General features: G+C 34.4%; 2 protein-coding genes across 2 annotated transcripts; one reads left to right on the forward strand and one right to left on the reverse strand.

Moving 5' to 3' along the window:
• Positions 1–283: 283 nt before the first annotated feature.
• LOC131030473 (wall-associated receptor kinase 2) lies at positions 284–6,250 on the forward strand. Its single transcript, XM_057961307.2, has 3 exons — positions 284–1,429; positions 3,281–3,445; positions 4,539–6,250. The coding sequence occupies exons 1-3, from the start codon at positions 583–585 to the stop codon at positions 5,846–5,848; spliced, it is 2,322 nt and encodes a 773-aa protein (XP_057817290.2). The 5' UTR covers positions 284–582; the 3' UTR covers positions 5,849–6,250.
• Positions 6,251–9,848: 3,598 nt separating this feature from the next.
• Positions 9,849–12,623, reverse strand: LOC131030477 (LRR receptor-like serine/threonine-protein kinase GSO1). Its single transcript, XM_057961318.2, has 3 exons — positions 11,782–12,623; positions 11,529–11,672; positions 9,849–11,438 (listed from the first exon to the last, which is right to left on the reverse strand). The coding sequence occupies exons 1-3, from the start codon at positions 12,509–12,511 to the stop codon at positions 10,114–10,116; spliced, it is 2,199 nt and encodes a 732-aa protein (XP_057817301.2). The 5' UTR covers positions 12,512–12,623; the 3' UTR covers positions 9,849–10,113.
• Between the last annotated feature and the right edge of the window lie 1,022 nt (positions 12,624–13,645).

Genomic DNA, 13,645 nt, shown 5'->3' on the forward strand with positions numbered 1-13,645 from the left:
AAGATTAAATCAACTTAATCTCATGCCCATCAAAAGTATACATATACATCTAATCTCAAAACATGGAATGAATGAATGAAAAGTGTTTCAAAAATAGATGAGTCAATGCTGAATTGTACATTGGATTTATTGCAAAATAGAAAGAGAGTAAGATCAAACATATAAGAATAGGCACAAATACAAAAATATGATGGAATATATGTCCATGAACCAAAGCCAATATAAAATATATACCACCTATCAATAAATTGTATTAAAAACCATTCCACCACGATCTATTCAATATAGAACGTTTGAAATTTTAATTAATTAAAATCACGGTCAAATCGACATCTAACGTAACGGACAGACAATGAGATAACGCAAAATGTCAAATAAACAACAATGGGACGGAATTTCTGCGACGGCCGTCTATAATCAACGGCTATACGCGTGAAGACAATATCTCTTCTTCGGACGGCAATCCAGAGGCCTACTTTGATTGCTTCACACATGCTACAAAAATTCCGTCACTATAAATCAAATACCCAAAACCCTGTATCCCTAAAAACCTCATTATTTCATGCAAAAGCATAAAAATCAATGAAGTATTCCTTAGCCATTTTATTGGCTTTCTTCTTTTTCTTCAGAGCCGAAGGAACCAATACATGTTATCCTCAGACATGCGGATATCTGAACATCATGTACCCGTTCGGCATCAACGGTACGAATTGCGGCGAGCCGGAATTCGCCCTTTCATGCAAAGAAAACGGCACGTACGGGGACGGAAAAATCCCCTTTTTATCCACACCAACAGGCGAATACCAAGTTCTGAATCTCTCAACGGGGTTTCTCATAATCAATACAACGCACCTCAAAGCCAAAAGCTGCGGCGTAACGGAAACCGCAAAGGCCTTCTTTGAGCTGCCCCAAAATCCTGACGGTCCGTTCACGATCTCCGGCACAAATGTTTTTGCGTCCGTCGGGTGTTATGCCGGCGGCAATTTTTCTTCCACTACGCCGACATCAAATAATACTCCGGTTGGCGGATCTTGTTCGGCTTCTTGCATGCAGATCTACGATCCGACGTACTGTAACGGATTTGGGTGCTGCCAGACGACGTTTGTGGAGAATTGGCGGCGGGTTAATCTGTCGGCGGTGCCCTATGCGAGTCCTCCAGCGGGGCAGTGTATTTTTTCCACTGTAATTGATCCCTCTACTTTTAGGCTCAGGGACCCCTCTGATAGGGGTAAGTGGGGGGCTGGGGATTATGGGCTAAGGATCGATTGGGCTATTGGTGATCGGAATTGTTCTGCGGCTAATCAAACCGGGCCTCTTGCCTGTTCCAAGAATGCTGACTGTCAGAATGTTACTGGGATGCCTGGGTATGCGTGTTCTTGCAAGCAGGGGTTTGCTGGTGATGGTTATAATGGAGGAACGCAGTGCACAGGTGTGGTTTTTCTTCTTGCTATTGATGTAGAGTTTTAATGGTTTTTCTCGTTTTTTGAGTGTTTGATCGGCTTTCTTTAAACAGCTGGAATGTTATTGTGTTTGTTGGGTTAGAGGATTTGAACCCACGACTTCTTGATTTTTATTAGAATTTTATAACTTATTCTGTTGGGACTGTAAACATGCTAAGTTTTGTTTGGTCTTTTTACTGTAAAACTGTAAGTTTCGGTTGGTATTTTAAAAGGGGTAAATGGTTTTGATTAGGAGAGGTTGAGGTGACAAATGGGGAACCTCATCTTCAATATAATAGTCAACAATAACATTCTAATTTCAATTTTTTGATAAGAATAACATTCTTATTTAAACCATCACTATGTCAATAGTAACAATTTTTTGGTTGGTTTTGTTTAAAATATGTAAAATAATTAAAATTTACCATGTAATGATTAAACTATTTGATATTGAAATAAATTTTTTTGTCAATAATTTTTTTATAAATTAATTAAGTTTAAAGTTTAAGATTTGTTGGGAGTTGTTGAGATTTTTGATTCTTTAAATTGAATTTTTAATGTTTTAAGTCTATTAATGAAAGTTATCTCAGATTCTTATTACGTAAAGAACAAGTTAGTAGAATTAATAATTAAATGTTTGAATTTTAAAGTAGTTAATTTGGCTAATTGTTTTTGTATTATTGTATGTAGTATAACTTGCATCTTTTGTCTTTCTTTTTTTTTAATTTGACTTATTGAATCATAAGTATTTGTAAAATTTTAAAGAAATGACAATCTTAATATTTTTTTAAAGGTTATTTTTAGATATCACCTAGTCCAATGGTTAAAAATATATCTTGGTGAATAAAATTAGAACAATCAATTATTACTTTTGAATATGAACAATTATCACAAATATATATCCATCTAAAAAACATAAACAAAAATTCTAATATAAATCAAAGACTAGTAACCTCTCACCAACATAAAATAACTAGACAAAATGCTACATAAATTTTTTCAAAAAAAATTACGAAAGTATTGAGACATAGTATAGAAGCAATACTAAAACTCAAATTCAAAGAACTTGACTAGTCATTACAGTTAGAATCAATTTAATAACTAGACAAAATGCTACATAAATTTTTTCAAAAAAAATTACGAAAGTATAGAGACATAGTATAAAAGCAATACTAAAACTCAAATTCAAAGAACTTGTCAAATTCAAAGAACCTGGCTAGTCATTACAGTTAGAATCAATTTAAAAAGTGTCTATTCTTAAACTTCACTTATGAATGGTCAAAGGTACATTTTGATCTTAATAATAATTATTATTAACTCTTTTTAGATGAGAATGAAATATATAATGCTATTAAAATATTATATTTAAATAGAATGTTAAAAGACGACTCGTTTTTCAATAAACCTCAATCTCTATGCATAATCATATAAAGAATGCCGTCTTCTCATAGCTGTCATGTTGGACCTATCATGTAATCTTCAATATTTATATCACCGACCTCGAAAGCAGTTTCAAAATTTGTTTAGAATGTTGAATACCTCTGAGATTGGTCAAATGCCCAAAACAGGCTGTGACAAAGCGCCAGACGCTAACTTTGTTTTTCTGCGACTGTAAATAGTGAAAAGTTCTGCTTTTGAATCTATCATGTACGAGATCTCCATTTGGAAGGGATTGTGGACTAAAGAGCCCAATCTCAAAGTAATTTGCTATCATTTTTTTTGGTTTTCTTATTGTATGCGACTAAATATTTGGTAATTTCTTTCCACAATTATTTTGCGCGCAACAACAGAAATCTGGGCCTTCCCATTTCATGTCAATAACAAAAGTTAAACTTGTGCAGACATTGACGAATGTGCAAGCGAAGAACTGAACAACTGCATTCCACCTCCTTGGGGAAGATGCACAAACTTGGAGGGATCTTACATGTGCTCCTGTGCCAGAGGAAAAGGCGACGGAGTCAAGAACTGTGTAGAAAAAAAGAGCATCCTCCTCCCCCTTCTCATAGGTAAACATATTAAAATATTGATAAGTATTTGATATTTATTATAATAAATCAATTAAGATATTGTTATTAAGATTCAATTATGAACTTTTTGAGTCAAACTCAAATTCATGTTTCATGAGTAGTGGTTCACAAGAACCTATCTCTAATGAGATTGAGTTCTAGTTTACAAGATCCTATCTCTCATGAGAATGAATGGTATACTTAGTACTCATTGCATCTAGGTGATGCTCAAAGAGGTGAAGCATTGTCCTCCCCATATCACCATCCTAGTACCATTCCAACTCAAGCAAGCTAAATGGACTTAACCTTCAAAAAACTTCATGGTTAAGTGTGCTTGAGTTGGAGTAGTATTGGTATGAATGAGCTCTCGGAAAGGCACAATGCTTCACCTTTGCAACCATCACCTAGAAGCAATGAGTATTATTTATTCTCATGAGAGATGGATTCATGTGAACCACTATTCATGAAACATAGGTTTAAGTGCCAAGTGTGTACCATTCATTCTCATGAGAGATGGATTCTTGTAAACCACTATTTATAAAACTTGGATTTGAGTTTGACTCAAAAACTACATAGTTGAATTTTGATAACAATTCTTGCTATTAAGATTTCACTTTCTAATTTTGAGTCAACTTCAAAACCATATTCATGAGTAAGTGATTCACAAAAACCCATCTCTCATTAAAATGAATAGTTTACTTAACACTCATTGTATCTAGGTGATGCTACAAGGGGTAAAACGTTGGGCCTTCTCTGGAGATCACCCATCATAGTACTACTTCAACTCAAGCACACTTAACCATTGAGTTTCCTTGAGTTTAGCAAGTTAAGTGGGCTTAATCTTGAAAGAAATTTCATGGTTAAGCTTGCTTGAGTTGGAATAGTATTGAGATAAATGACCTTCTATAAATGTCCAATGCTTCACCTTTGTGACCATCACCTAGATTAAGTATACCATTTATTCTCATTAAAGATGAGCTCTCACAAAGCATAGATTTCAATCTAACTTAGAAACGACACCGTTTAATCCCAATAAACAGCCCTTATTCACCATATTTGCGTCTCTAACAATTGTTCTGTAACGATTGTGCAGGAATCTTCTCCTCTCTGATAGCAGCACCACTAATTGCAGCGATAATATTCTGGGGCATAAAGAGATACCAAAAGGCCATCGTCCGCAAAAAGTACTTCCGCCAAAATGGCGGCCTCCTGCTACAAGACTACCTCTCCTCAGACAGAGGCCGCAGAAAAGCCACCATTTTTACCGAAGCAGAGCTGGAGAAAGCCACCAACAATTTCTCAGAAGACCAAAAAATCGGCGTAGGAGGCTTCGGCTACGTATTCCGCGGCTTTCTCGCTGAAGGCCGACCAGTCGCCGTCAAGAAATGCAAAGAAATCGACCAAGATCAGCTTAACCAATTCATCAATGAAGTCATAATACTCTCCCAAATCGATCACAGAAACGTGGTGAAACTTCTGGGCTGCTGTCTAGAGACTCGCGTACCCCTCCTGATCTACGAATACGTAGAAAACGGTACACTCTACGACAACTTATACGCAAAAGACGGCAGATTCCTGACGTGGAGTAAACGGCTGGAAATAATGGTCGAAACGGCAGAAGCCCTTGCTTATTTGCATTCTTCAGCCTCCATTCCCATCGTTCACAGAGACATCAAGTCAGCGAATATTCTGTTAGATGCCTCTTGCAGTCCCAAGCTTGCAGACTTCGGGCTTTCCCGTCTCATGCAGACGGAAAATTCGCACTTGACGACCGCCGTTAAAGGGACGTTAGGGTATCTGGATCCCACGTATTTTGCTACGGCGCAGCTGACGGACAAAACGGACGTGTACAGTTTTGGGGTTGTAATGGTGGAGATTCTGACGAGCTTGAAACCTCTGTCACTTGACAGAGCCAAGGAAGACCGGAACTTGACGACGATGTTTCTGGCAAGGAAAAGACTGGGACACGTGGAAGACATGCTGGATCGCAAGGTGGTGAAGTCGGCGGAGCCTGGTGACGTGGAGTCAATGTTGGGGGTCGCTAATTTAGCGGAGGTTTGTTTGAAGTTTGACGCGGATTGCCGGCCGTCCATGAAGGAGGTGGTCCAGGAGCTGACGTGGATTAGGAGTAAGAAGAAGAGAGAAGAGCATCCATGGTTGCCTAGACAGAATTATGCCCATGAAGGACTGAATTTGAGTAGTGGTAATGGTAGTGACAGAGAGGTTGAAGAGGCCATGCCCATTTTGGTTGTGTCCAGAGAAAGGAGTACTCCCCCCCATGAAAGGCAGAAGCATGTAAGGTTTGAAGAAACAAATACCACCATTACTTCATCAGATATGAATACTCTTTCAGCTTCTCCCTTTGATGTTGAAAGCATACATTCTCTAGGGGGTGGAAGATGATAGAGGGTTTTCTTTTAAAACAAGGTGTATGAAGGAGATGTTGGTTTATAATTTTTTAATGTGTTTTTAAGAAGAGGTTATAAGTTCAAATTTGATAAGGGCTAAGGTATGTATGTCTTGTTTGTAGTACAGTTAGGTGTCTATTGCAAGGAATATGGGGTCGCTCCATATTACTATAAACCATTTGGAGGCTCATACAGATTGTCCAGTATCATGGACTACAAAAGAATCTTTCTTTCTCTTTCTTTTTTTCTCCAAAGTAATATTGTAAATAGAAAATTTAGTGTAAGGAAAGTAAGGGTAGAGGATTAGAAATTGTAGGGAAAAGTTATTCTATTTAAACATCATCTTGTTTAGTCATCAAATGGTCAAATAGTCATATAGTAATTTTACATTCATTCATCTTAAAAGTGGTAAATATCATGTCCCGTTTTTATTGGCTAAACTTGACCTTTGACTATTAAATTGGATGATGTTTAATAACAATAGTTTGAAGTAGAATTAGCATTTACGATGTTATTTTTATTGATTTATTTTTAAGTCAACATTTTTCTCATTATAAAGGATTATGATTATGTAATTTATATCGTTATCAAAACCTTGGAACAATATTTCTTTGTCAATGTAATGGTTTTCTAGAGGAAAAATTTGGAAGTTTGGAACAAATTCACAATTATGATTATGTTCTTGTGTTTTAGATTTGTCCTAACAATATGTAGGGTTCTATATTGAAATTTGTCTTGATGTGTACTTCTCCACTCTTTATTGGAAATTAGAGATTCGTGGTACTAAAAAATACCTTTTTCAGGCTGTAAGACCGAGCCACAAGAACACTATGCCCTATGAACAATATAAAATAGTAGAAAAGGGTGTCACATTTTATTTTAATAACATATTTTAAACATAGTTTTAATGATTAAAAATTTGTTTAGCTTGAGAAAAATAATAAAATTGAATATCACATTATGTGTTGCACAATATTATGACAATGCATTTTTCATTATATAAGTAGAATCTTGATTTGTTATAATATATTTAATGTGAACAACATTGATATTAAGTTAATATGTTATTTGGTTTCAAATTATGCTCTTAATAACAAACTAACTACCATGGCATTGACCTGATGTGGCGTAACAACTATTGGTGCAATTTTTTTTCAGATTGTAAAAATAACAAAACTCAACTTAGATTTGCAAGTTGCAACAAAACAATGAAATTGGGTATACCGATAATTGCACTGATAAGTCTATAAACACTCAAAAATTTCATAGAAAATCAAATATAAGATTCTACAAAAAAAAAATGGCATTGTAATGGCCTACAAAATGATGTTTATAAGAGTCCACAAATATGCCACTAAACAATACCAAATGGGCTCCAAAAACAATGCTCAATAGCTACACAAGCTCACTATAAAAACCCAAAATTCTCTCCAAACTCTTCATAAATGTTCATAACAGAAAAACTTATGATATAAAACTACTACAACAACAAATGAACAACAAAATATGCTTCTAACCACAACAAAACAAATCTGAAAAATGAACTATAAACTGAAACAAACAAAACCACAACAATCTCCTACAAACACACATACAAAGTAGCTCTTCTCACTCAAGAAGTGCACTGAAGCTTCAGGGAATTGTAGTGAAGTTCAATGAGTCATTGTGGGCATTGTTTTTATTTTGGTGTGTTGTTGTTGTGATGACTATCAAATAGTGTCATTTGCTGTGGAAATTAGAGTGATATTAATATAAGTGATGTAATTCAATTGTGCAAATTTATGTGTGTTGCTAGTATTTAAATTAATTTTTATTGACAATTAAATTTGGTGGAAATTGTATTTATGTTACTTAATGGATATTGATGTTTTTATTTTAAATCTATTATTTTACTAAAAGTTCTTGGAAGACTCATTACACCTTGTCAAATGGTCAAAGCACTTCTAGTGGGAGGGTATCACTTGGTTAATTGTTGGAGGTAAAACGTTTGGATGTTGTTTTCCTTTCTACAACTAGACAACCCTATTTCTTGCACTTCTGGGACGAGATGATTGTGAATTAAAATTTAAAAATGATAGATTGATAAAACTTAGAATATTTATGTTGATGTTATTTGACATATTGGTAGGATAGTAGTCCTAATTTAGATTGTATCTTATTTGTAAACTATATCTTAGAGATTCACAAAATGATGTTATGTTGGTATCTTTATTATGAATTCAAAATCTACATGCTATTGATTTATGTTTAAAAAAAAAAAAAATAGTTGGAGCATTTGTATGTTATTTAATTCAAACTATTATTTAATTATATTGTTAATTTAGATGCCTCATCACAAAAGGTCTTTTATATGATTTTTAATTTATTTATTACTCAAAATATAATATTAATTATTCTCTAGAATAATTGAAAATTTGAATTTTTGTAGCATAAATAAAAATAATTAGAATAAATATATTCAATATTCTTAAATACAATCATGTAACAACAAATAATACAAAAATACATTTTAATCAAATGAAAAAAAATAAAAAATTGAACTAATCAAATTTAAAATTTAAATTATATATAATCTTTTCAAAAATATATTCTCATTTCAACTGTTTTTTTTTTTTTTAATAGAAGTGGATGAAACCACTGAACTCATTCCAACTATTTGTTTACAGATTAATATAATATATTTTTTAAATTACACAGACTCGAAAATAACTTAAATGAGAGTTATGTTATTTTACTTTTTCATTGAAAACAAAGAGAAACTCTAATTAAATAAAAATAAAATGATTAGGTTGGCTATATTGTGAATATAGAATATTATTGGGTGTCTTTAAGATCTCGATTCTGAAAATTGATTTTCTTGCCTTTATTATCAACTAATTTATTGATAACGTGTAAATTAATAAATATGCATGTTTTTAAGTCGGTGATATGGTGCCTAATTCTAGAAATTTGTCTTCTTTTGATCAAGACATGATATAATCTATTTTATCTACCCAACTCATCAAAAGATGCATAAACTCCATTCAGCTTTTTGATATTGAGGAATATTTTATAAAGTCTGAATATGAATCAGCATTTCAATAATAAATTTAAATTCAATTTAACACTGATTTTACAGATAAAAATAATTTATTTATCATTTAAATAGAAAAGTTCCAATAATGTTATAACTGAAATTTGTTGATTTCAAATAAAATTATTTGAAGATAAAAGATGTTTATAATATATTTTTAATGTTAAATTTTTGCTAATTCATATTTCTCAATTTTTAAAGTATATTTGTATTTTTTTTCATATTTTTATAACATCTTTATGTGATAATCAATCAGAAAGTTTTGATTTAATAAAAAAACTATGAGCATTGTAGCAATCTTAGTATATAATTTTTTAATTTACATCTTTTATTGTTAGATATCATTTCATGTGCATCTTACTGTTCTAGGTATTATTTTTCTCGCTTAATATATAATCTCATTTGCAAAACAAGATACAAAATTACCTTGTGTGTAATATATATCCTGGGTATTGAGACAAAGATATAAACTATCATGTACATTTTATTCATGTAAGACATTATATAATACTTAAGTTCAAAATATGCTTATATGAAAATTCTAACATTTAACATACATAAATAGATGGACGATGTCTATAAGATCATTAATTACATCTACTATATTGTCATCAAAGCTTGGAGAGTTAAATGCAAAAGAAGAATATGGCACAGGTTTGTGCTTTTTGGTGGAATATATTGACCACTACTTAGCTGAAGATTCTCTTTACATATACATTGAGGATTTTCTTTTTAAGAAAATTACAAATAAAATTTCTAAAAAAATGTTTGCACATAAATTTAGGCATACATTTATCTACTAGTGGCTTTATTAAATTTGTCTTTTTTTTCCTTTAACGAATAGTAGCCATTTTTAGTAAAAGAGATAAAGTACACTATTCACAAAAAAAAAGTAGAAAGATACAAGATCATCCCTCAAGAATCAGATGAACAGTGTCTGGATAAATAAAAAGAACAACAACATAGACTTAAACCCGAAAAGCAGAAACATAAAATAGCCACCTAAGTGGCTAGAGCAGTTGCCTAAGAAGGTTGATCTCCATCATCCTTAGGACCACATCTTACCCACTAAAACTTTTGATGACTGCTTTTGTCAAATATACAAAACAAACATTATATATTAGAATATCAGATGAGTAGTGAGGGTTGAAGTTCAAATTATAACTATCTACAGCAACACATAAGCTTCATATTTTCGGCCCCCTCATGGAACGCACAAGTCTGTCCCACCACACTATTATTGATATTATTCCACCAACTCCAATTCCAAATCCCAACCCCACAGCAATCATAGAGACCTGTTCACCCAGTTTACTCCACACTGATTTACCCACCATTTCCGAAGGTGAAAGAACTGTACTTGAACTATTAGTCTGCTTGCAACTTTGCAAAGGCTTCCCACATAAACATCCCAAGTTTCCCTGGTAAGATCTCTCATCAAAAGTCATAAGTTGTGTTCCTCCAGGTATTGGCCCACAGAGGCGATTGGAGGATACATTCCAATAGCTCAACTTGGACAAATTAGACAGCTCCTTAGGTATTTCCCCACTCAGTTTATTTCGAGACAAGTCCAACTGCTCTAGAGGTTCTATTTGCCCTAAGGATGGCGGTATCTTTCCTTCCAACTGGTTTTCACATAGATTTAGCAACCTCAGTTGAGATAGGCTCCCGATATTTGGTGGTATTTCTCCTTTCAAATTATTATTTGACAGATCCAGTATAGTGTTTGCTGCGAGTACATATTCTAGTCTATACTCATTTCCCTTTATTTTGATCTCTGGTATATCCTCATAGAGTGTATTGCCCATGTCTTGTGAAACTTTAGGGTCACTAAATCCCTTCATGGATTTCAAATGATAGGGAATTCTTCCCCCAAATTTGTTGTTGGATAAATCCAACACCTGCAATCTGCTGAGATTTGTGATCCATAGAGGAATATCACCCTTAAGCTCATTAGAGCTAAGGCTTATAACCCTCAACTGTAGACAATTTTCAAGAGGATGTGATGAAAGCTCACCTTTCAATCTATTCTTGCTGAAATCAAGAAGAGTAAGGTTTGGACTATTGCCCAACGATGCAGGCAGAGTCACAGAAAAATTATTAGAATGAGCAGACAGAATTTCTATAGAAGAGAAATGGATTTGCAGATCTCCATTAAATGAGTTGCTGGACAGCTTCAACCTCTTCAAGGCTGTGCAGTTATTCAGTGCTGGTGGAATTGTTCCAAAGAAGTTGTTGTTTGACAGTACCAAATCAGTGAGACGGTTGCAGTTTCCTATGGATGGTGGAATCCTTCCTGTCAGCTGATTATCAGATACATCTAATTTCTGTAGTGAGATCAGCCCAGCAAGGCTTTCAGGAATACCCTCTGAAAGATTGTTTTTGTAGATGAAAATCTCAGAAAGATTCTTGAGCTCACCAATCTCATATGGTATTGACCCAGTTAAATTGTTTTCATACAGATACAAAATTTGTAAAGATTTGAGTTGTCTTATGGTTTTTGGAATTGTCCCTGTCAAGTTCAATGAAGTATAATTCAGAACAATTACTGATAGGAGAAGAAAAAGTATTTAGCAGGTTGCCTTCAAAGTAAAAGACATACCTGTGAGACAGTTAGTAGCAAGGCTTAACATATGTAGAGAGGTGCAGTTTCCAAGTTCAGGCGGTATATGTCCAGTTAAATTGTTTACATCCGGAAACAAAAGCTCCAAAGATTTGAGCTCCCCTATGGTCTTTGGAATTGTCCCTGTCAAATCCAATTAAGTATATATATAATTCAGAACAGTTCCTGAGAGGAGTTATGGAAGCATTTAGCATTAGGTTGCCTTAAAACTAGAGTTGTAAGAGTAGCACACCTGTAAGAAAGTTGAAGCCAACGATAAAATCAATAAGAGAAGTACAGTTCCCCAGAGAATCTGGAATGCTTCCGCTGAGAAGATTGGCGGTCAATCGGAGATGCTCTAACTTCCCCAGAACCCCAAATTCTGCAGGTATGCTTCCAGTCAAGTGGTTGTACGGAAGTCTGATCCACTGAAGCTGCGAGCAATTGGCGAGAGATTTGGGAATGGAACCCACTAATTCATTTCTTCTAAGGTCAAGTAGTCTTAACGCTTTCAGTTGGCCAAGCTGAGGTGGAATTCTTCCCGTGAAAGAATTGAAAGAGAGATTTAAAGTGCGTAACAGAGAGAGGTCTCCTATGGATGGAGAAATGTTACCTTTGAGTCCCAAATGAGTGAGAATTACGGCCACCACTCTGTTGGTATGTTTCCTACACCAAACACCAATCCAGAAGCACACGTTTTCTGAATTAGTTGAAGTCCAATTGGAGAGCACCCGCATGGGATCGGATGTAATGCCATTTTTAAACGAGAGTAGAGCTTCAAAGTCTCTCTTACCACCATCAACAGAAAACCTTCGTTCCATGTGGGGGTTGTGTAAAGCAAAGGCTTGAGGAGAAGATGAAGTGTTGGCATTCTGTAATGCGGTGGAGATAGTTAACACGAATATCATGGCCAAGCATAAACGAAGCATTGCGATCATTATAACTCCATTCATTTCAGAAGCAAACCTTCTAACAAGAATCATGAAACATAGGCGACTGAATATGTCCCACAAGGAAAAAATGTCAATCCATTGTTTAGTCGTATAATATTTAATATGTAAAACAGTAGAAATTTGAGATAACCAGTCATGGTATCGCAGTATCTTTCCTTGAATGTGCATGTAAGAAAAAGGGTGCGCACTCTTGACTTGAGTTGACGTAATTTAGACGCGTGGAAATTTGTCGGTGGCAAATGGAATCACTGATTTTCCCGAAGAGTTCCTCGTACATATGATTTAATCTGAAATTTCTATCTTAATGGCCATGTGTCATATGCTCGGGAGAGCCGTAAGCGATTTTTTTCGGAATATCGCCTGCTCACCTTTTTTCTTTTTTCCCGATTGCGTATTGACTCGCGTCACTGTTACAGTCGTCGTTTGTGTGGAACACAAAATGTGTTGCGGCTAATAGATGTTTAGGAGAATGTCTATTTTGGTTTCAAAAAAGATGAATCTGTCAGATTAACAAGACGTGTTATGCATTCTTTGTCGTCGGATAAAAAATTTACAATTGACATTTATGACTAACATCGCGTGTTAGTCGCGCCGTACCACTTTTTGGAGCCAAAATAGACACGTTTCGTCTATCCAACACTCATATTGTAGTATTGATCGTGTTTAATAACTAATTGAAATATAAACACTTGTTATATTTTAATTATTAATTAATTTTTAAACAGGGTCAATGTTACAATATGGGTGTTGGATAGACAAAGTTGTGAGAATGTAATTAATTTTGGAGGTGTAAGATAAATTAGGGTTTTGGGATTCTAGTGTGGTGTAATCAATGATGAAAAATTAGTCTAATTAATTAGCGATGATAAATTAGCCTAATTAGTTAGTGATGAGTTGGCAATAGAAGTAGATTTGAGTGTACATTTCCCCCTCTTTGAAATGACATTGAAATCAAAAGGAGTGACATCAATGCTTCAAAGAAAATAAAATATGCAAAAAATATTATAGTTTTCCCTAGACACTTGGAAGAGATGATATTGATAGGTAGAAGATGGTCAGATGATGACCCTTGAGAGAATAGATGGGTTTAGGGGCCTAGGTGGTCTACTAAAAGGAGAATCATGGTTAAAGAGATGGAGAGATAGAGAGAGGATGGGTGATGTA

The sequence above is a fragment of the Cryptomeria japonica genome, chromosome 8 (genome assembly GCF_030272615.1).
Source record: "Cryptomeria japonica chromosome 8, Sugi_1.0, whole genome shotgun sequence".
Taxonomy (NCBI): domain Eukaryota; kingdom Viridiplantae; phylum Streptophyta; class Pinopsida; order Cupressales; family Cupressaceae; genus Cryptomeria; species Cryptomeria japonica.